We start from the raw sequence: 21,153 nt of genomic DNA, 5'->3' as shown, positions 1-21,153 counted from the left end.
TCTTGGCACAACAGTATTGGTTAGCCCCCCCACAGCTTCCTCCACATTCTCCTCCCAGGTCCGATCTCCGGCCACCTGTGGGGGCCACCCCCTGCCTTGCTTGCACAGTCCTCCAGAACTCTATGGTCCTGCTCTTAGAGTCATTCTGCTACAGCACCTAAAGACTAGATTTTATGGGGAGGAAAAAAAATATTAACGTAGGGACAGCATCTGCAACCAATGGGATTCACCTTCTTCTACCCCATAAATATTAATTTTGGCATTTTGAGCCTGTGTCGTGGAGCCAACATCATGGAGCCCCTTGAGAGGCAGGAGGGAAGTCTGCACTGGAGATGTGTCATGGTTTCAACCCAGCCGGCAGCTAAGGACCACGGGGCCACTTGCTCACCCCTGTTCTGTTCCCCTGGGTCAGCTGTCCTGTCTCTGCTTCCTCCTGGCTTCCCCTCCTCCCTGGCAGAGCATGAGACTCAGAAAGTCCTTGGTCAGACTAAACATTACTTAGCAACAACTAAAAACATCGGTGTTATCAGCGTCGTTCCGAGGCTAAAGTCAAAAACACAGCACTGCACCAGCTACTAAGAAGGAGAAAAATGACGGCTACTGCTGGACCCAGGACAGTAAGGAAACATTTTTCCTTGCTACCTGCAAGTGTAAACTCAACATCCCCAAGCTTTCATACACATAGCCCTTTACAAAATCTTAACTACTTCCATTGCCAGATAACATGCCCACCATTTTGGAGTCTGTCCTGGACTTCTGGGTGGCCCACTGCATGCTGCCTGGTGCTCTTCAGATACAGCCCAGCAAGGGTTCCCAGTCCCTCTCCCCCTCCTGTCTCCAGACCAGAGAGCACTGTCCCTTCCCTTTGCTGCAGCAGCAAGGGAGCACTGGAAAAAGAAGCGGGCAAGACTACTGGGAAAACGGTGACAAGCTATTCCGCTGTCGGAAAGGAGCAGTGCTCTCAAACAGCTGTGTGTGCAAGGCACTGCAGCAGGTCTGCATGTGCCTCCCTTGGGTGCTGTCCCCAAGCAATGGGGTGGTGCTGGCCACCTCCAGCCAGTGGCCCAGTGTCAAGGAGGAAGCCTCGGCCACGGGGCAGCAGTTCCAAAGGTGATGACCCGCAGAGAATGTCACTGTCAGCTCATTGTGATGTGTGCGGAGAGCTGACAGGGAAGCAAAGACCTACTGAGGAGGCCACTGCCAGTGACTGTGGCCACCCTGTGGGCAGAGGGACAGTTGCCCCACATGCAGGCACCTCACATGGCGCACTGGGGTCATATTTCTTCTCCCAGCTGGGCACAGCAGATGATCCTGAGGTACCCCGGACACCACAGGGTGCAGATGGCGTCTTCTTCCTGGGAGAGGAAACGTTGCAGCTCAGAGCTGGACAAAGCAGCAGCTTTTCTCCCCAGCCTTGTTTCTAGCGACTACCTCGGGACCAGCTTTCAGGCAGTCCACGGAGTGCTGCTCTTTGCAGATATTTCAGGTAGGGTGCGCAGGGAGGAGCAACTGTGACATCGAGGAACGTGAGCCATTCTGGCACACACCAGGCCCTTTGGAGCCCTGCCCCTGCTGCTGATAGTGAGTGGCCATAATGAATGCTGAGGTCTTCTGCTGGGATTCCCAAAAAGGATGGGCTATCATGGGTGGTTAAGCACTGCTGCAACCCACACTGTGTTGGGGCATGGGAAGGTGCCGGGCTGGGCACCCCGGCTGGCCAGTGTGGAACTGGCTGCCAGGTCCTTTGGTCCCCAGGGCATTCATTTCCTGATTTCTGGGTGTCTCTGTTGCAGATTTCACCTCTTTGACAGAGCACTGTATCTGGAAGGGTGGTTCACAGAGAGGCACTGATGAGTTGGCGGAAGACCTCAATCACTACCTGTGTGACGTTTTGGAGGGTAAGAGCCATGCTGCAGGACTGCCTGGCGGCAGGCCATAGGGCTGCTCATGGAATGGGGAGGCTGGTATCCTGGGCAACCTAGTCCTGCTTCCTTGGAAGGGCTGGGACTTTCTGTGGCCTGGAGGAACAGTGAGAACAGCCAGGCTCTCCTGGCAAGTCAGGACAAGTGCAGGTCCTTTCTGCTCCCGACTGTGGCCAAGGAGGCACCCACTTTCTCAGCAGCCACCTCTGTGCTTCTGATGGGAACACCCAGCTCCATGGTGCCTGGGGGCCCAGAGCAGGCTGAGAGCACCAAGCAAGTGCCAGCGCACAAGTGACCTGGACATGCTGGCACTGGCGTTGTGTGGGAAAGACAGGGAGAGACAGAGACCCTTCCAAGCCCATTTTCTCAGGGGATGTCTTGACCCTTCTGAGCTGATTATGAGCACATTCTGGACACCCCTTTGGCAGCATTTGTAAAGAAAAGCAGAAGAGGCCTCGAAGAGGATGAAGGGTCTAGAGCATCTCTCCTACAAGGAAAGGCTGGGGGAACTGGGCCTGTTTAGCCTAGGGAAGAGAAGGCTTCAGGGGATCTTACAGTAATGTGTCTAAAACTTCAAGGGAGGGAGCAGATTAGACAGAGCTAGGCTCTTTCCAGTGGTGCTCATTGTCAGGACCAGAGGCCATGCCATGGGCACGCACTGAAGCACAGCAGTTTCCCTCTGTAAGTTGGGAAACACTTTTTGGCTGTGAGGGGTGACTGACTGATTGCCAGGGAGCTTGAGAAATCTTCCTCTTTTGGCTCTTCCAAAGCCATCTAGCCAGCGTCCTGGGCAGCTGGCTCTGCCCCGCTTGAGAGCAGGGTTGGACCAGATGGACCCCAGAGGTTCCTTCCAGCCTCCACCATTCTGAAAATTAGGTGGCAGCTTGAGGCCATGCCTCTGTGCCTTCTGTGCAGGTACCAGGGCTGCAGCCCCTGGGAGCCTGGGAGGCAGGCCAGGGTGGTGCTTTTCCTAAGCTGTGCCGGATAGTGCACCATCGCCTGGGTGCTCCGCTCTGAGCACGGGGGCTTCCTTTGTGGATTATGGAAGAAGGTGTCCACATGACTCTTCCTTTCCTTCCCTCTGTCTCCAGACATGCTGACTCTTGGAGGTGACATCTTGAAGTTTGCTGGTACGTACTTAGGATGATGATGCCCATGGGTATTAATCTGCAGCACGGGACTGCTGTGGCAGCTCTGCTGTCCTCCTTCAGAGGCTCTGTGCAGCACCTTGAGCCATCTTCCTGGCCACTCTCATACGCCTTTGCAGCGCCCTTTCTCAGGCTTCTCTTCCCACCCTGGGCCTGCAGTTTGGCTTCGGCAAGGGTGGTGGCTCCCCTCCCTCTGCCTCAGCTTGCAGGGCTCTGTGCTGGGGGTGAGGGCAGAGGCAGCACTGAGAGGAGGAGACCTACTAGAAGGTGAAGCCGAAGGCATTTATTGGAGTGCTGGTGAGGGACGGGGGGACGGGGGAATGGAGGGACGGGCTGGTGACAGCACAGCTCAGGCTGCCAGGCCGCAAGAGGAGGAGGAGTCCCAGCGAGTCCAGAGGTCCTCCAGAGGCCTATGGCCTCCCACAAGTCCATCTTTTTCAGCACGTCATCTGGTTTCTGCTGTCCCTGCCATGGAGCGTAGGTCAGGGAGAGTCAGGTCTCAGCAGAGCCTTGACGTTCCCTTGCTTTCCCCAGGGGATGCTGTGCTGCTGCTGTGGAGAGCAAGACCCAGTGAGATGGCCAAGACCATCAGCCTTGTGGTGCACTGTAGCTGGCAGATCCAGAAGAAGTACCGGAGGCATGACATGCTCGTGGGTCAGAAATTCCGACTTAAGATAGGTACAAGTGCTGTGCCAGGTGCAGATCTGTGGCACTCTCCTGTGCTTCACACTGGCAGGGAATGCGGGGATCCCCGCCTGGGGCTAGCGCCAAAGGAAAGCATCTCCTGCAAGCATTCAAGGGGCCACCTGTAGTTGGACACCAGACCACTGGGTTTGTGTGCGTTCACAGTTAGAATTAAACCTGGCAAGGGATCTGAAAGATAACAGGAAGAGCTTCTATAGGTATGTAGCAAATAAAAAGACAGACTAGGGCAACATGGGCCCTCTCCAGAAGCTATCAGGAGAACTGGCTACCCTGGATTTGGAGAAGGCTGAGGTTCTTAATGACTTCTTTGCCTCAGCCGTCACTGGCAAATGCTCTGAGCACACCACCCAAGTCCTGGAAGGCAGATGCAGGGACTGTGAGAATGAAGACCTTCGGCCCACTGTAGGAGGGGATCTGGTTCAAGATCATCCTAAGAACCTGAATGTGCACAAACCCATGGGAACTGATGCAGTCCGTCTGCGGTTCCTGAAGGAGCTGGTGAATGAAGTTGCAACTGTCCATCATATTTGAAAAATCATGGCAGTCATGTCAAGTTCCTGACGACTGGAAAAAGGGAAATATAACCCCCATTTTCAAGAAGGGGAAAATGGATGACCCAGGGAACTACAGACCAGTCAGTCTCACCTCTGTGCCTGGCAAAATCTTGGAGCAGATTCTCCTGGAAGGCATGCTAAGGCACATGAAAAACAACAAGGTGCTTGGTGACAGCCAGCATGGCTTCACTAAGGGGAAATCCTGCCTGACCAATTTGGCGGCCTTTTGGGTGACATGGTCTAGTGCGAGATGGCAGTGGGGTCAGATCTAGGTGATCTTAAGGTCCTTTCCAGCCCTCACTGTTCTATGGTTTTATGATTCTGTGAAGCTCAAAGGAAGAGCAGGTGTCAGGTTGAATACTGGGGTCTTTGAGCATCTGCTGTCGGCCAGATGCCTGCAGGAGGAACTTATCCCTTCATTTTTCAGGTGGAGGCAGCTTTGCATCCTTTTCCGTGTTGGATTCTCCCCTGCCTTTCACAAAGAGCAAAGGAGAGCTGCATTGCTTAAGGCTGTGAGAAGGGTTTTGCAGGCTGTAGTTTTTCTTGAGCAGACAGCTACAACCCGCCTGCATGTAAAGGGGGTGGGCGGTGATCAGGGGCTTGGTTTGCTGGGTTTCTGGGGCAGGTTAAGACAGCCAGCACTCTCAACACAGTGTCACTGTCCACTTGGTTTGTCTATTTCTTAACACCCATTTAAGGGTCCTGTGTCAGTAGCCCCTCGAGAAGGATGGAGGATGCCCTCCCCCTCCATAATGACCATCTCCCCACTGGGGTTCAGATTGGCTTCTGAACAGCTGAAATGCTGGAGGCTGTAGAGCTCTGCTTCTCCCTCTCTCTCTCCCAGGGATCTCTGCAGGGAATATGCACCACCTGAGGTTTGGAGACGAGAGGCAGCAGTACTTCTGTGTCATTGGCAAGGCCCTGGAGGATGTCTGTGAGGCCGAAAAGCTTGCGGAAGCAGGTGAAATTGTCCTCTCAGCCTCCTGCTGGGAGCTATGTGAGAAGCACAGGCTCAGAACCAGCCATATTGCGGGCAAAACAGCTGTGAAGGTAGGTGGATGGGACAGCATCTAGAGCCATTCTGAGGACCTGGACCTGAAGGAGGGAGGCCTCAGAAAGCTGAAGAGCTGAATGTGGAGAGAGTTGTAGCTCTGAAAGGGGAGAGCAGCTGATGCTCTTGTCCTTTTATGTTAGGAGTAACTCTGGGCTGGGCTTGCTTGGTTTGAGGGGTCAGGAGGCACTGGAAGAGTTTTGGCCCCACCAGCAGTGTCCTCCGTGGGTCACGGAGCTGTTGACAGCTGGGGGATGCTTGGAAGACGTCTGCTCAGCTCCAGGGTTTCTGAGGAAGCACTGCTGTCCTGTCCAGCCAGATAGGCTTCTTCTCCCCTTTTCTGGACAGTGACAGTGGAGGGCAGGATCTGTCCCCTGGGACTCCTGGAGAAGCCAGTGTCAAGTGCTTTCCTTCTGTGTACCTTCAGGTTACGGGCATGAACCAGATGTCTCTGTCGGAATGCCAAAATGTTTTAGACAAGCTTCCACAGAAGGAGAAGTGCTGCTTCACGGAAAACGAATGTGAGTGCCAGATTCACCTTGTTTTGGTTTTGCTTGGAAACGTGGGGCCTGGCTGCTGCAGGGGTCAGGGATGAACTACCGCTCCCCTCTTCCCCTCTCAGTTAGCAGTCATGCTTTTGGCCCTCTTGTGCATCAGCTGGGGCAGTTGCTGCTGCTGCCATCTCCTTCCAGGGGACAGCTCTGCCCTAAGCACCTGCAGGTGGCAACACAAGCAAACGCAGGAGTCTCTCCCCTGTTGCCAGTGCTAGCCCCTGCTTTCCAACAGCTCGTAGTCCCATCTTCCCACAGCAACCATGTGTGTTTCCTCTCCGCAGATGCTGTCAGGCCTGCTCTTTTCTTGAACCCTGATACTGATGTGGGAGACATACTTAGTTACATCCCAAAAGCTGTTCTCAGGAAGGTACGCCTGGGCCGTTGCTGCTGGGGCTGCTTTTTTTGCAGGGCAGAAGAAGTGGTGCATTCAGAGAGGGAGTTTCCATGAGAGCAAGCCAAACAAAGAAAATGCATCCCGAGATGACAATGTGGGCAAATTGGGCCAAGGGGCACAGGTGCTGCACCACTGGATGAGTTGTCCTCAGAGAGATGGGTGGTGGGGCAGACATTTGCATCTCTTGTCTTTTCTGTGGGTATGGCTCTTCATGTTCTGTGGACGTGATGGCAGGATAGAGGGGAGAATCCACTGAAGCCCCATGAGCATCGCTCAGTGTCACCACTCATGTCCGTAACTGTCCCAAGATGGGGTGTTACCGGAGCGCCCTTTTCGCCTTTGTCATTTGTGTTCTGATTTGGTATCTGACTGCTGCAAGCTGGGCAGCCTGCCGACCATTTAAACCGAGAGGAGGATCTTCTCTTCCCCTACTAGTACCTGCTATTGCCAGGACACCAGCTCTCCCTTTGTACCTGGCGTGGGCAGCCCCTGGGAGAGCAGGCTTGTGAAGCCGTCATGCTCTTGTCTTCCAGCTTGAAGACAGAGTGCCGCAGGACTTCCTCTGTGAGCTACGGCCAGTCACCATCCTCTTCCTCCACCTGAATTTTGATACAAAGGACATAGTATCTTTCCGCAGTGTCCTCAGTGAAGTCAGCAGCCTGATGCAGGAAATCGTCTGTCCTCACAAGGGTGAAGTGAACAAAGTCTTCCTGTTTGACAAAGTGAGTGTGAGGTGGAATCATCTCCCCCCAACCCAAGAGGGTGGATACTGAGCAAGAGGGGAAGGTTCCTTCTTAGGCATTGTGGCAAGATGTGCTGCATCTGTCCTTGGCAGGGCTGTACATTCCTTTGTGTGTTCGGACTCCCTGGAGTAAAGCTGGCCCATGAGAGCATTCATGCCTTGCAGAGTGCTTTTCAGATCTTCAACTCGTGCTCCAAGATCATTGCAAAAACAGGGTGAGTGTCTGGTGGGGCTGAGGGAGCGCATGCTGCCTGGGCCAGCGTAAAGCAGAGGAAGAAAGAGTGTTGCATCTAGCTTACCCTCCCCTGTCCTCCCTTCCTTGGCAGGAAGGAAACAGTGCCCTGAGAGGTGGCAGGCAACCCCTGGGCTTATCCCTGGGCAGCCAGGCAGAGTGTCTCCAAGCACACCCTGCTAGCCACCATGCTGGAATGAGCCCTAGTGAAGGCGAGAGGCTCCTTGGTGCCAGAAGCAGCACCTTCTGGGTGACTGGCCTGTGAACAGTGATGGGGCCTAGACACCTGATCTTACATTGCTGTCATCACAGGCAGTGACGCTGTGGCACCTTCTTCCCTCCCTCTTTTCCCACTGGTCACAGGTCACAGCTCAGGGAAGGGGGTCTCAGGAGAAGTGCCCAAAAGTTCCTGCCTGTGCTCTAAGCCCTGTTCCTTGTCCTTGCCGCCTGGGTCCTTTACAGCCCTGAGCTCTCTGTACCCCGAACCCCAGGCTGGCAGGGCAGGATGGCCAGTGGCCCAGGCTAGTGCTGAGGGGAGATGCGGGAAGAGATGAAGCTGGGTGGGCAGGACTGCACCTGGAGCGCTTCTGAAGCCGTGTTGTTTCCCTGTGTGCCAGGACAGTGTCTGTGTCTGTTACCAGTGGGATGGCGTTCTGTGGCCTCATTGGCCACCCTCTGAGGCACGAGTACACAGGTACAAGCACGTGTGTGCGGTGTGGGAAACTGGCGTGAGCTGTTGGGAAGAGGAAGACAGGCTGGGGAGAGTGCCTGTCCAACAACCAGCCAGGAATGGCCCAGGCAGCACCAGTCCTGGGCTGGGGTGGGACACTGGGCTCCACAGCTGGTTGTTCCCCTGGGATCTGCTTAACCCACTGTGGGGCTGCGGGTGTCGGATGTAGGGCAGCCGTTGGTCTGGAAGGGCACTGTGGAGCTGGTGGCACAGGTACATCACTGTGTGCTCTTTCTTCATCTCTCTGGCAGTCATTGGCCAGAAGGTGAACTTGGCAGCCCGGATGATGATGAGCTACTCTGGGCTGGTGACCTGTGATACCACAACCTGTGCCAGCTCTGGGCTGCCCTCTTGCTACTTCAAGGAGCTGCCGGAGAGAAAGATGAAAGGCTTCAAACATCCTGTCACTGTCTATCAATATGTGGGGATCACCACCAACAGGTGAGTGTCCTCTTGAGAAGTCTGGATGAGGGGATGGTGGCATCAAGGGTCCAGCTTGGCCAGCATAGAGGAGTTCTGCAGAGAGAGCAGAAGCCGCTCTCCATTCACTGTGGATGAGACGGTCAGAAGCCCTGGTGTAGGAGGCTTTTTACCTCTCTTCCCTGCTGTTTCCTCTTGCTGGGAGAGTGGGAGTGAAACCACAGGAATGGGGAAGGTTTTGTTTTGGTAGACACAACCTGGCTTTCAGGCTCTGTCCAAATGGCTTTCAAACTGTGCTTTCCGTGCTGTGCTCGCTCTACCACATGCCCTGGTAATGCTGACCCAAGAAGGTTTTGTCCTAGCTGCTCTTGAGTGGGAAGCTTTGGGCCAGTCTGGTTCCCATGGATAAAGGTGGACCCTCAGGACATTCTTCATCATGTCTTCCTCCTCAAACCTGGGCTCTTCCTCTGGGCCAGGATTTGACCTTCTTTTTGGATGATGGTTTGAATGTTAGTCTCTGAAAATACAGGAAGACTTAAGCCAGAGGTGCCAGGTGCTTGGAATCCCAGCCCATTGGGTCCTTGTTTCCAAGACTCTCGGTTTTTCCTGGCCAACGCAGTAAAGATATCTGCTAACCAGCAGCTCACTCTTGCTTCTTTCACATGTCTCTGGGTCTGGCCTCTGTTGACGGACTCTCAATATATTCTCTTGTCCTGGTGTGGCTGTTGGGTTTCTTAATGCTTAAAGCTCTCTCAGCATGCCAGCTTGAACTTTGGTGGGGGGGAGCATGCAGGGGATAACATGCTGCTCGAAAGAAAAACAGGTACCCTGAGGAGCACATCCAGCCCCTCCATGCCAGGCTGCTTCTTGATGTCCCTTGGCTTCTAACCAGCTAACTGACTTGTACTTTCTTTTTCCCCTGCTCCTAGCATATTTGGCATGGCTCTTGCCATGAAGATGCCAGAGAACGCCTCCTTGCTGGGTATGTGGAGAATGCCTTGCTCTTCTGAACCCCAGTTTCTTCCCCTCAGTAACATGTATTGGGAACGGAAAAGGTTTTGCTGGGGATAATGTTGCCTGCAGAGGCCCTGAGGAAGTGCTGGCTCTCTCAGTGCCTACTTAGTTGATATCTTTGGGGTGGGAAGCAGGGTGAGGCGCTCGGTGATCCCAGGCAGGCTCCAGACCTGATAGGAAGGTTTGTTTCAAGCTGCTCACACCCTGGGGGCTAAACCAGTCCCACATCCTTGGGATCAGGAAAGAGATTTCCTTCTGCTAGACTGATGGGGAGTTTTGGTGGTTGGTTCTCCCCCTTGTACTCCTCAGAGGTGCTTTCTTGGCAGCATCTGCTTGTAAACATGGAAAAGTCAAGCATCACGGACGCCTTTAATCACTCAGTGTCTTGCTGGATGTTTTGGGCCCTGTCATGGGTTAACCCCGGTAGGGAACTCAGCCCCACACGGCTGCTCACTCCCCACAGTGGGATGGGGAAGAGAATTGGAAGGGTAAAAGTGAGCCCACTGGATACGGACAGCTTAATAGGTAAAGCAGCTGCTGTGCATCCATGACAGGCAAAATCAGGCATTCTTTCACTGCCTCCTGGTGGCAGGCAGGTGTCCAGCCATTCCCAGGAAAGCAGAGCTTCAACATGTGTATCAAGGACTTGGGAAGACAAACACAGGAACTCGTAATGTGCCCCCTTCCTCCTCCTTTTCCCCAGCTTTTCTTGCGAAGCACAGCATCATATGCAATGAAATAAGCCAGCTGGGGTCTGCTGTTGCAGCTGTGCCCCATCCCAACTTCTTGTGCACCCCCAGCCTGCTTTTGCTGGCAGGGTGGCATGAGAAATAGAAAATGCCTTGATGCTGTGCAAGCCCTCTTCAGCAAGAACTAAAACACGGTTGTGTATCAACACTGATGTGCTCTGTGGCCAGTCGTACAGCCAGGAGAAGATGTTCTAAGTCTGTTTGGGACACAGCTGCCTGAAGCAACTCAGATCATCCCTTCCAGCCTTGTACTGGATCCCTGAGGGGGGATTTGCACGGGGCTGTCTGAATCTCTGTGGGACAGGGCATCCGCTACCACTCTGAGGAAGGCAGAGGTGCAAAAGCTGGGACAAGAGGGTTGGAAGGCAGCAGGGGTATCGTAGGCTGCCAGATGTGGTAGTGGGAGGGAAGCTGTGGTGGAGGGTACCAGCCAAAGGGACGGCTCTTTGCTTTCTAGCATGCCCCAGCAGCTCATTTTCTTGTTTGTCTTCACAGGTCGGAAGAAGGAGATTGACCTCTTTGTCAACTGCTTGGAAGCCTCTAACCGTTTTGGACAAAGACACATACTGGCATTTGAGGGCGCAAGGGGCGCTGGGAAGAGCCAATTACTTAATCACCTGTCCCAGTTAGGCCAGTCTGCTGGCTGCAGGTACAGGGTTTTGTCCTGTAGTTTTGGGACACTGCTTCTTTCCATCCCTGAGAGCCATGGAACGCTCCAGCCCCTTGGCCAGTGTGCCTTGGCCTTGGACTGAAGCCTCCTCAAAAAGCCTCATGGAGGCATTCCATAGTTATCTCCTGCGTGCTCTGCTCCTACCCCTGTCTCTTTGGGGTGTTGGAGGTGCTTCTTGACCTGTGGTGTTTCCTCCTTCACAAATAGAAGGAAAAAGCCCAAACTCGGTGCTTTGCATTGGATTCCAGATGCAACATATAGCAGGGTGGCCTGTCTCAGAAGCCCTGCTTGCCCCCTGACTGTTTCCCAGAAGGAATACTGGGCCAGAAAAGCCTCTCTGTGGCTGAGAGGCAGACTGCTAAGGTCTGGAGCCCAAAGGCAAACTCCACTTGCTCCATGATCACCTCTTAGCTCTGCAAGTCCCTCTGCAGTAGGGAGGTAGGGAGACATGGACCAGCGCTGCAGAAACCAGAAGGGGTCTGGACCTAGCTCTCCCAGTGGCTTGGCAGCAACTGCCTCTCTGTGCCCTTTCTCTTACAAGGAGTGAAACTCCCGGTACCACTTTGAAGTGGGAGGCTGAAGAGTTCCCCCTAAAGGCAACTCCAGCTCTTTTGTCTTAGAAGACTTGGGCCGTTGGGGATCTCAGTGCCTTTTGCTTTTGCATGGCAGGGTATTTGGCATGGAACTGCTAGAGGTCAACGTGAGGCAGTCCTTCTCTGCCATGCGTATTCTGATGGCCAGGGTGATGGGCCTCCATGAGTGTGAATCGTGCAGTGCCAGGGAGCACGTGCTACGGACAAATCTCAACGGGATAATCGAAGAGAGCAACTACTGCCTCCTCAATGACATCTTCCTTGTCAAGGTGAGAGCGAGAGGCCTCTCTGACCCTGGAGAAGGCTTTCTCCTGAGCCCTTCTGGTTCTTCAGCAGTCTTCTAAGGCTGCTGGAGTGCCTTAGCTCAGGGGGAGGGATTGCAGGGGGTCACAGCACATGTTTCCCATTCCTGGCCCCGGGGGCTGCCTGTATGTGGTGACTTAATGTCCCGCGCTGCATCTGGCAGTGCCTGGTGCCTTGTTCGGCATTCTGGAAGCAGCACTGGAATGAGGCTGGGTCTGACCTTGTGCTGAGGTCATTGCTGTGTGAGTGGTCTGCTCCAGCCAGCCCAAGATCCCACAGTCAGAGAACCAGCTCTTCAGCCCACCGCCAAGATGCAGCTCTGCCTGAGCCTCTGCTTTAGGCTCTAGTTGAAGTCCCACTGTGGCCTCTTGCACCCGTGCTGGGGAGAGGGAAGGTGCTGAGGCAGAGCAGGGAGGGTTTGCTCTGCCATCTTGCTTGGTGGGTAGGTGTAGCGAGCCCTGGAGACATGTTTCTCCCTGACTTTGCTTTTCTGTCTAGTTTCCCATTTCAGACAAGGTTCGCCAAATGCATGAAATGCAAAGGAAAGAGGAATTGCATTCAACCTGGGCAAAAGTGCTAGAGAAGGTGAGCATTTCTCCTTTTCTCCTTCTGGGTCAGAGGAGGAAAACAACCCTGCTGGCTCTGGGCTCTGCGCCACAGCAGTGTGAGTGGGTGGGAGGACCTGGTCCTTGCCCTCTAGGGCCTGAGAAACCCCCCATGTTCTCTCCATAGCCCGACAAGCATACTAGTAACTTTCCTCCCTTAAAGCGTTCCCTGGAGGAGAGAGAATTCTGCGTTCCCTTGCCCAAGCTCCCTCCTTCTGCAGGGCAGGTGATGTTAAGCATGACCTGAAAATCTCAAAGAAATTAGGCATTGGGAAGCTTCCAAGCACGGAGTTGGTTGGGGTGAGACTTGAGAGCATCCTCTCAAGAGACAGAGGCAAAATCTCCTTCCCTGTAAGACACTTGAGAATCCACTGGATTCCCCTCAGAACAACTCTTTTTTTTCCAGACCATTGACAGAAATGCCATATTTGTCATCGACAATGCCCATTTCATTGACCCCGCCTCCTGGAGTATCATGGCACCTCTGCTCTGGAACATCTCTGTCTTCATGGTCATGAGCTTATGTCCCGGCTTTGCAAGAACCGAGAGCTTTCACAAAGCCACAGCAAACAACCTGATGTCCCATAAAATCATCTGCTTTCAACTAGAGAAGCTGAAACCTTCAGCTGTGGTGCAGAAGCTCTGCCAGGACCTTGGAGTGGTCAGCATCCCTAGGGCTTTAGTGAGGTAAGTTGGAGCAGGGGAGCTCCCTGGACACGAAGCATAGGAGCTGCCAACCCTTTGCTGTTTCACAAGGAGGAAGGGAGGAAGACCCCCAAGGCCAAGCATATCTGGGGTGTGAAAAGGGCTTGGTCTAAGTGGCCAGGCTGTGTGGCAGATTCCCTGGGGCAGAGGTCTGCCCTGCTGCCAGAGAGCACCTAAGCTCCTGAGGAGAGGAAAGGCAGGGCTTGCTGCTCTGTGCTTTGGGCACTGTCTGCAAGTCTTTCCCCAGGGACTTCAGCAAAGGCTGGAGGTTCAGGGGGGCCAAAAACCACATGCCAGCAGGAGGACCTCCCTTTCAGAAGTGAGGTGTAGCTGTGACAAAGATGCTGGCTCCCCAGCTATGCCTGAGTGGCTTGCTACCCACCTCAACTGTTTTTCCTTTTAGGGTGGCAAGTCACTGGAACATGTTGTCCAAAGATGTGGTGAATGCTCCACCCCTGGGAGGGTTCAAGGTCGGGTTGGACAGAGCCTTGGGCGACATGGTCTAGTGTGAGGTGTCCTTGCCCATGGGAGGGGGTTGGAACTAGATGATCCTAAGGTCCTTTCCAAACCAACCCATTCTATGATTCTACTTCTCTTGTGCTGATCACTGCTGGATCTGTTCCTGCCCAGGTTCCTGGTCCAAAGAAGCTTGGGGATCCCGTATTACTTGGAGGAGCTGGTGCACTTCCTTCGTTGCAACGACATGCTCTTGTTCCGCACCAAGAAGTGGGGTGAAAAAGCAGAGGACAGCTGGGAGAACCTGAACAGTAAGAACCTTTGCCACTGACTAATGAGTTGCTGTGTTGCATTCCCTACAGCACAAACTTGCCCCTTCATTGCCCCATGGATTAGGGGCAGAGTAAGATCTTGCAGCAGATCATGCAGAACTTGGCCTGGCAGAGGCACGGGCTTCTGTGTGCCTTGTTGTCAGGACAGCCAAAGCAGTGGCTCACAAGTTGTGGCTTGGAGGGGCCTCAGTTCTTGGGGCTAAACCTCAGGGGAAATGGTTCTGGACCACGTAGGTTGTGGTCGTGAGACGTTCTCATGAGCACAGAACTTATGTTGGCCAAATGCTAGCTTAACTGAGAACAAACTCCAGCTTGAGGTGAGGGCCAGGAGCGGGAAACTTCCAGTGAAAACTATTTTGCTCTGCTTAGAGAGCATGTTCAGCACCCGCAGGTCAGTGCACCTGTACTGTGTGGTGTGAAGGGGCCTTGGACTATTTCAGGTGAACTTGGAAACATTTTCAGGCTGCAGGTCACTTTGCAAATTGCCTCATTCCTTCTCTCTTGCTCCACCTAGCTTTTGCAGTCTTGGAGTCATCCCTCACAGCAAGCTCAAGGTCCAGAGCAGGGGCTGCGGCCATGATCTGCATTGTAAGGCCAGGCGTGAACCTGGACAGCACCATGCTGCCCAGTAACTTGAAAGGTGAGGGGCAGAGAGCCACTCTGCTGGCTCTTGGCTGTGCCGCAGGGGCTGGAGGGAGGCTGGGCATCACTGTGCTGCAGAGTCACCCTCTCAGCTTTGGGGCTGTCCTTGGAAAAGGTGGCTCTGCTCCAACCAGCAACAGTCCTGGCATTGTGGGCAACCATTTTTCCTTCCTGTGTGTGGAGCAGCTTGAGCCTGCTGGTTGCTTTCCAGCAGCAGGTAGAAGAGGAAAAGTTGTTGATGCAACACTAAAATGACTCCCTTTTCTCACAGAAGCAAATCTTCTACTGGGACAAAAATTTGACTTGCCTCTGACTCACCTTTGAACACAGCTTCTATCTTGCTACTTTCTTTTTGAGTTCCCCAGCTAACAGTGGTTTCATGGCATGTTGTGGTGGTTTAAGCCCAGCCACGCATCTCACACTGTCACTCCCCCCCACCCCCCCACCCCCCCTCCCGGAGGGATGGGGAGGAGAATGGAAAGAATGTAACTCCAATGGGTTGAGATAAGAACAGTTCAGTAACTAAGGTATAACACAAACCACTACTGCTACCACCAATAATAATAATGATAAGGGAAATAACAAGGGAAGAGAATACAACCGCTCACCACCTGCCAACCGATACCCAGTCCGACCAAGCAGTGATCTAACCCTTCCTGGTAACTGCCCCCAGTTTACATCCTGGGCATGATGTGCTGTGGTATGGAATACCTCTTTGGCTAGTCTGGGTCAGCTGTCCTGTCTCTGCTTCCTCCTGGCTTCCCCTCCTCCCTGGCAGAGCATGAGACTCAGAAGATCCTTGGTCAGACTAAACATTACTTAGCAACAACTAAAAACGTCGGTGTTACAAGCGTTGTTCCGAGGCTAAAGTCAAAAACACAGCAGTGCACCAGCTACTAAGAAGGAGAAAAATGACTGCTACTGCTGAACCCAAGACACACGTAATTAAAAAAAATAAACCACTTTCCTGTGGATTTTCATGGAAGTTCACCTGTAGCCAGGGGAACTGTCAATGACTGTTGAATGTCCCTCCTGTCTGTCAGTAGCCATTTGTATGAACCTTGAAGAAACATTCCTGCTCTTAAGTTGTTTTGCCCAAAGCAACCCAAGAAGAAAAGTCAAAGAAAAGAAGAGTAAGGTCTGGCTGAGTTGAGACAACCTTTCTCGGGAGCTCTGAGTTCACCTCTGAGGTGGTGAAAGTTGTCTGTTCCCTGCTTGCAGGGCTGGCAAAAACCTAGTCCAGGTTTGGCAGGGCACATTGTGGGACGCATGTACCTGCTGGATCCTGCCCTATCCCAGTGGGGGAGTGTGTCTGTTGAGTGTCTCACTTTTTCCCAGGCCCTGTGAACTGCAAATCCAGTAGGAGCGGAGCCATTGTGCAGACACCTGTCCTGGGCTGCAATTGCCCAGAAGTGGCCAGTGTAGGGCCAAAGCCTATCCTGTTCATGCGTCGAATCTTTGCAGTGCCTCCAGCCTCAGTGTGGGGAAGAGGTAGGACTGAGACGTGTGGCTTCTCCTTGACAGAGATTGTGCTGGCTCAGCTGGACGAGATCACCCCACTGGAGCAGACTGTTTTGAAGTTTGCAGCCATCATCGGGCCGGTGTTCACTACCCAGCTGCTGTCATACATTCTTCCGATTAGAATGAGGCACAAGATGACTACCTTGTTGGACAGTCTAGTGAGTGACAACATCCTCAAGTGGACGGAGAGCACTGAGGAGCCAGAAGACGTCCAAGATCCTAGCAAGGAGCCAGCCACCCCTCCGCAGGCAGAGATTGGTAAGTGGTAGCAGTGGGGTGGACAAGGAGCTCCCAGATGGGCTCCTAAGGGCGTGGCGTGATTCCCTTCCTGTGAGGGCTGGCATGGCTGTTGGGGATGGGTTTGTCAAAGCTGTTACAAGTCAGTCTGAAAGCACACTAGGTTTGCACTGGAGGGAAGTTCCCACCAGCTGTCCCAAATGCCTCTGCTCCCCTGAATCCAAGTGCTGCTCGTAGCGCAGGCATGGGACGAGTGGAATCCCTGACATCCTCTCCCAGCCACCTGCAGCATCCAGACAAAAGATGCCCTCCAGAATGGCCCAGGGTCTTCAGCAAGCTTTTATTGGGCTTTGATTACCCTGTGATGCAGGGTTCCTGCTCAGGAGGCTGGTGGCTGCCATGCCAAGAGCGGGGAGAAAGTGCTGGCTGGGGCTTGCTTTGGCTGGCAACAACATCCCCAGCTCCTGCCTGGACCAGTGCAGCTGAGAACTGCATCCCCAAGGCTGTGCTAGCATCAGCCCTTTCACCCCATGCTGCAGGGCTTGGCGTGCAGCAGCACTGTTGCTATTCAGGATCTGCACCGAGGCATGACTGGCTCCCCATCTGGCCACAGCTTGGGCTCATACAAAGGCCCTTTGCCTTGCAGGTGTGGAGACCTCCCCCCCAAGCAAGCAGAGTGTGGGGTGTCCATTTGGTGTGCTGATGTTCCATAAGCCGCTGCTGCAGGAGGCTGCCTACGAGCTGTGGGTCCAGAAACAGCGGGTCACCCTGCACTCCAAGTGTGCTGCCTTCCTGGAGCGGTATGCACACAAATGCCAGAGCTGCGGCCAAGGGGACTTTATTGTCTTCCACCGCTTCGCTGTCAGCAGCACCCAGGACAAAGGGAGCTGTAAGGACTTTGATGATGGGGATGACCCACACACCTGGAAGGCCTTGGTGCTGGCTGGAAAACAGCTGAAGAAGGAGAGGTTTTACATCTCTGCAGGTATGCTGTGCACCATGCTCTGTAATTTGGGCCCTCCGGGAGCCCAGGGATTGGTGCTGGGGGTCGAGTGGGAGTAGATCTGCTAGGAACGAGCCCAGCAGGAGTGGACACCCACTGCAGACTTTCCTCAGTGTGTTAGCACCTTGCAAGGATCCTTGCAGGCCTACTGGGAGAGGGAGAGCAACTCTTATCCCAGGATACATGTGGGAGGTGTCCCTGGTTTTCTTTCAAGGTATTACAGATACTCAGGAGGAGCAGGAGCAGCAGCAGCAGCAAGCTTTTGTGGAAGAGGATTTTGGGTGAGCAGACAAGGTTCTGATTCTTTTTGAAGCGAGTGAGTTCAGGGTGTGCAGAGGAGACAAAGAAAATGCTGGCTTTTGGCTGTCAGCTGTGACTCTAGCTTAGCGAAGAGGCTTTCCGTGGGGTGGGAGCTGAGAGGAGATGGCTGTGGAGATGAGTGAGTGCTTAAGGACGCCCACGGCTCAGTGTCAAAGAAGCCCTCGCTTTCCAGTTCCTGCAGAGTAGTACTGCAAAATCTACAGGGAAAAAGCCACCACAAGGGCTCAGGTGGTTTGCCTGTGGGAGGTGACAGAAAGCCTAGCTTCTTCCTTACTCCCTCCTCCCAAAGGACTTGTATGACTAGTACCTGTCTGTGGCTTCCTGCTCTGCTTTGCACAAAGGGCTTTTGATGTTGTCTCTGGGAAGGAAGACCACTCTAGATGATACCCTTGTATTCTTTGCTCTCTTCTTCCCCTGGGCACTGTCCTCTGGGTAGTGCGACTGACAGAGAGGACAACAATGCGCTCTCATGTGACTGCAAAGGCATCGTGGAGTCAGTGCTTGTGCCATTGGTTCACCACTACACAACACTGGGCAATGCTGCCAGAGCCTTTTACTATCTTCTGGAGACTGCAGCTGCCTACCTGCATGTCTCCAACTACTACATGGTGAGTCGCCCTGCTTGCAGTGTGTCCTGCCTGGCTCTGGGAAGGACAAGTTTGCGTTGCACTAGGACACGACTTTGTGGGTCCTTGGAAGGAAGATGTTGAGCTCTGAGCCTCACTTCTTCCTTTGGTTTGCCTCTTGTGTGGGAAGAGGCATTGGGTGCTGTGCCCTTAGCATGAGGGGCATTAGCAGGGAGGAGGCCTGAACGATCAGTGGTGCCTGTGCTCTGAGGCACACAGTCAAAAACATGACTGTTTGTGCAGGTATCACCAGGGGAAGAAACAGACCCTCTGAAGACAGATGCCAGAGGCAATGGGGGAGGACAAGGGTAGCCATGGGCTCTGCACTAATCTCACCTGCTCTCCGTGTGCTTTCACAAAGGCCCTCAGGAAGCTGAGCGAAGCAGATATCCTGAGGAACTCTCTAAAGAGTAAAGCGAATGTGATATCCCGCTTTGAAGATGCCACCTTCTTCAGCCTCAAAGGGGAGGTAAAGGCGCGGTCTGGAGGGATCTCCTGAGTGATGGAGCTGGATGCCTTCCCCAGATGCAGTGGACAGGAGAGCTCTGGCTTCTCTGGCCACTGGCAGATCCCTGCAGTCTCTTGGGCATCTAGTCCACATTGCGATGTTTCCCTTTTCCTGTGCAGGTCTGCTATGGTGTGGGACGCACAGAGCTGGCAAAGAAAATGATCAGAAAGGCTTTGAGCCTGCTTGGAAGGCCATTTCCCCGGAACCGCGCTGAAGACTTTGTCAGGTCGCAGGTTGAAAAATTGCAGTGTGCCGCTTATGTTGCCAGAAGAGCATCTTCCCTTCCACAGAAGGCCCAGTAAGAAACACGACCAAGAACCCGGGGGAGAAAGAGTTATTTCCTACCTGGTCACAGGCATATGGGCACAGACCTGACGAGGCTTGAGGCCACACAGAGCAATGTGAGGGTAGAACAGGGAACGATAAAGTTCCTCTCTCCCTCCCTCCCTCTGAGGCCCTTGGAACAAAGCATACCTTAGGGTATCAAAGCAGCTTGCAGCCAGGGATGTGTCTGCTGGCACGAGTTGTGGCAGTGGATTGGTGCTGGCTGGGAAGAGAGAGCTGTACTGAAAAGGGGTGGGGGGGCTGGAGGCAGGACCAGGGCATGGAGAAGGAGCAGTAAGAGGAGCTTGGCCCCCCTGGTGCTGTCAGGCCAACATCCTCTCTAGCGGCCAGCTTCCCACTGTGGTACTTGTTGTTTGCCCCTTTCCCTTCTGGCAGCTCCCCCTCCATCAGCTCTATTTCCTCCAAGGAAGTGTAACGGTCTTGTCTGGCACCCGTTTTGCCCCCTGGCCCTGTCTGACCCAGCTCATAGGCTCTAGCCTGTAGAGCTAAAGCCTCTGGGCCTAGCAGTTTCTCTTGCTTGGCAGGAAGAAGAAGCTCGCCTGGCTGCTGCGGCAGAGCCGCTGTCTTTCCTTACTGGAGCACCTCTTCAGGCTGGAGGGCACTTCTGCTGGATGGAGGCTGTCCTGCCTGGCAGCGCGCATGAGGGCCAGCACAGACAGGGCAGTGGACTTGTATCTGTCAGCAGCCTGCACGAGCTATGATGCTGGCTTGGAAATGATCATATAGTTCATTACCACCATCTATCTTACATTTGGAGAAAGACGGTACTCTCCAAATATTTGTAGTACCGTAAGAAGCAATACATACAAATTATTAAATATTCATGTGTCCCTTCGCATTCAGATTAAATCCTTTTATTGTTACAGGATCTGTAAATATCTCCCAGGACACAGAAGGGAAAGGACAGGAGAAGCAGGCAGTTACTTGGGAGTATTTGCTGGGCTTGGTTGGTTTTTGTTGCGTCCCTAATGAAGAGTCCATCCCCAGCATCCCTATAGCCCCCGTTCAGATACTGGAAGGCTGCTATGAGGTCTCCACGCAGCCTTCTCTTCTCCAGGCTGAACAGCCCCAACTTTCTCAGCCTGTCTTCATACGGGAGGTGCTCCAGTCCCCTGATCATCCTCGTGGCCCTCCTCTGGACTTGTTCCAACATTTCCATGTCCTTTTTATGTTGAGGACACCGGAACTGCACACAATACTCCAAGTGAGGACTCATGAGAGCAGAGTAGAGGGGCAGGATCCCCTCCTTTGACCTGCTGGTCATGTTCCTTTTGAGCATTTGGTCAATGAGAAACTGAACCTGAGCCGGCTTCAGTGTGCGCTCACAGCCCAGAAAGCAAACCATATCCTGGGCTGCATCAAAAGGAGCAGGACAGAGAAGGGAAAGGACAGGAGAAGTAGGCATTTATTTGGGAGTATTTGCTGGGCTTGGTTGGTTTTTGTTGGGTTTTTGTTGTTTTTTTTTCCATTTTACTTATTGTTTAAATTGATTTTAAAATTATCTACCTCTTTTCGCAAGGATTTTCCAGCCAAGTGCAGTCATTTTAAAAGAGCTTTTAAAATCCTGTTGCATTATAGAAGTCTATTATATAAAAGCATGTATTAGTTTTCACTTAATACTATGAATACTATCTTCAGCCCAGTGGTCTCATCTAAACAAATCCAGTGGCTCCCTGGATTAAATCCTTTGCAAGCATTCAATATCATCCAAGTCTTAACAAGTTAGAAGAGCCATGAGGTGGAAGTTCACACCTGGAGGCAGGGAAATGAGCAACTTCCAGTACTTTTTACCGGCAGTGGTAGTCACCTGATGGTAAAAAGGGTCCTCAGACTGACAGGTACAGCTTCACTGACATGTCCATCTGGTGTATACACTGTACATTTCCCATCCTCAGTCCAAGTGAAGTGTCTCACCTCACCCACGTGTTACTGGTACAGCCCAGATGCCCTACGGCCTTCCTTGGAACTTCTTGAACGTGTGCATTTGTTGATCTCCTTCGCTCCAGAGTCAGTGGAGCACTGCTAGTGCTGCCGCTGTGCGGCCTCTTGCAGGGCTGGGAGAGTCCTGGGG

General features: G+C 53.3%; 1 protein-coding gene across 1 annotated transcript; it reads left to right on the top strand.

Moving 5' to 3' along the window:
• Positions 1-724: 724 nt before the first annotated feature.
• On the top strand, positions 725-19,808 carry LOC133274744 (adenylate cyclase type 10-like). Its single transcript, XM_061464291.1, has 26 exons — positions 725-1,110; positions 1,293-1,486; positions 1,794-1,898; positions 3,014-3,052; positions 3,605-3,748; positions 5,174-5,379; positions 5,808-5,901; positions 6,216-6,301; positions 6,862-7,050; positions 7,164-7,285; positions 7,920-7,996; positions 8,284-8,473; positions 9,382-9,434; positions 10,711-10,864; positions 11,555-11,747; positions 12,280-12,366; positions 12,793-13,073; positions 13,722-13,858; positions 14,394-14,519; positions 16,046-16,300; positions 16,926-17,264; positions 17,497-17,563; positions 18,040-18,211; positions 18,591-18,698; positions 18,857-19,035; positions 19,607-19,808. Exons 1-26 carry the CDS (start codon positions 725-727, stop codon positions 19,806-19,808), a joined length of 4,185 nt encoding a protein of 1,394 aa, XP_061320275.1.
• Positions 19,809-21,153: the final 1,345 nt, after the last annotated feature.

Source organism: Pezoporus flaviventris, unplaced genomic scaffold, assembly GCF_033815535.1.
Source record: "Pezoporus flaviventris isolate CSIRO_AGI_PZ_B2104156 unplaced genomic scaffold, CSIRO_AGI_Pfla_v1 ptg000002l, whole genome shotgun sequence".
In the NCBI taxonomy this organism is placed as follows: Eukaryota; Metazoa; Chordata; class Aves; order Psittaciformes; family Psittacidae; genus Pezoporus; species Pezoporus flaviventris.
Note: the sequence above shows the minus strand (reverse complement) of the source record. Positions and strands in the feature narration are given on the sequence as shown.

What these genes read in the sequence shown, in the direction of transcription:
- LOC133274744 (XM_061464291.1), top strand. Translation starts at nt 725, where the DNA reads ATGCCCACCATTTTGGAGTCTGTCCTGGACTTCTGGGTGGCCCACTGC. An exon ending in TGACATCTTGAAGTTTGCTG is followed by an intron (nt 3,053 to 3,604) that starts GTACGTACTTAG and finishes TGCTTTCCCCAG; the next exon opens with GGGATGCTGTGCTGCTGCTG. An exon ending in GAGGTTTTACATCTCTGCAG is followed by an intron (nt 17,265 to 17,496) that starts GTATGCTGTGCA and finishes TTTTCTTTCAAG; the next exon opens with GTATTACAGATACTCAGGAG.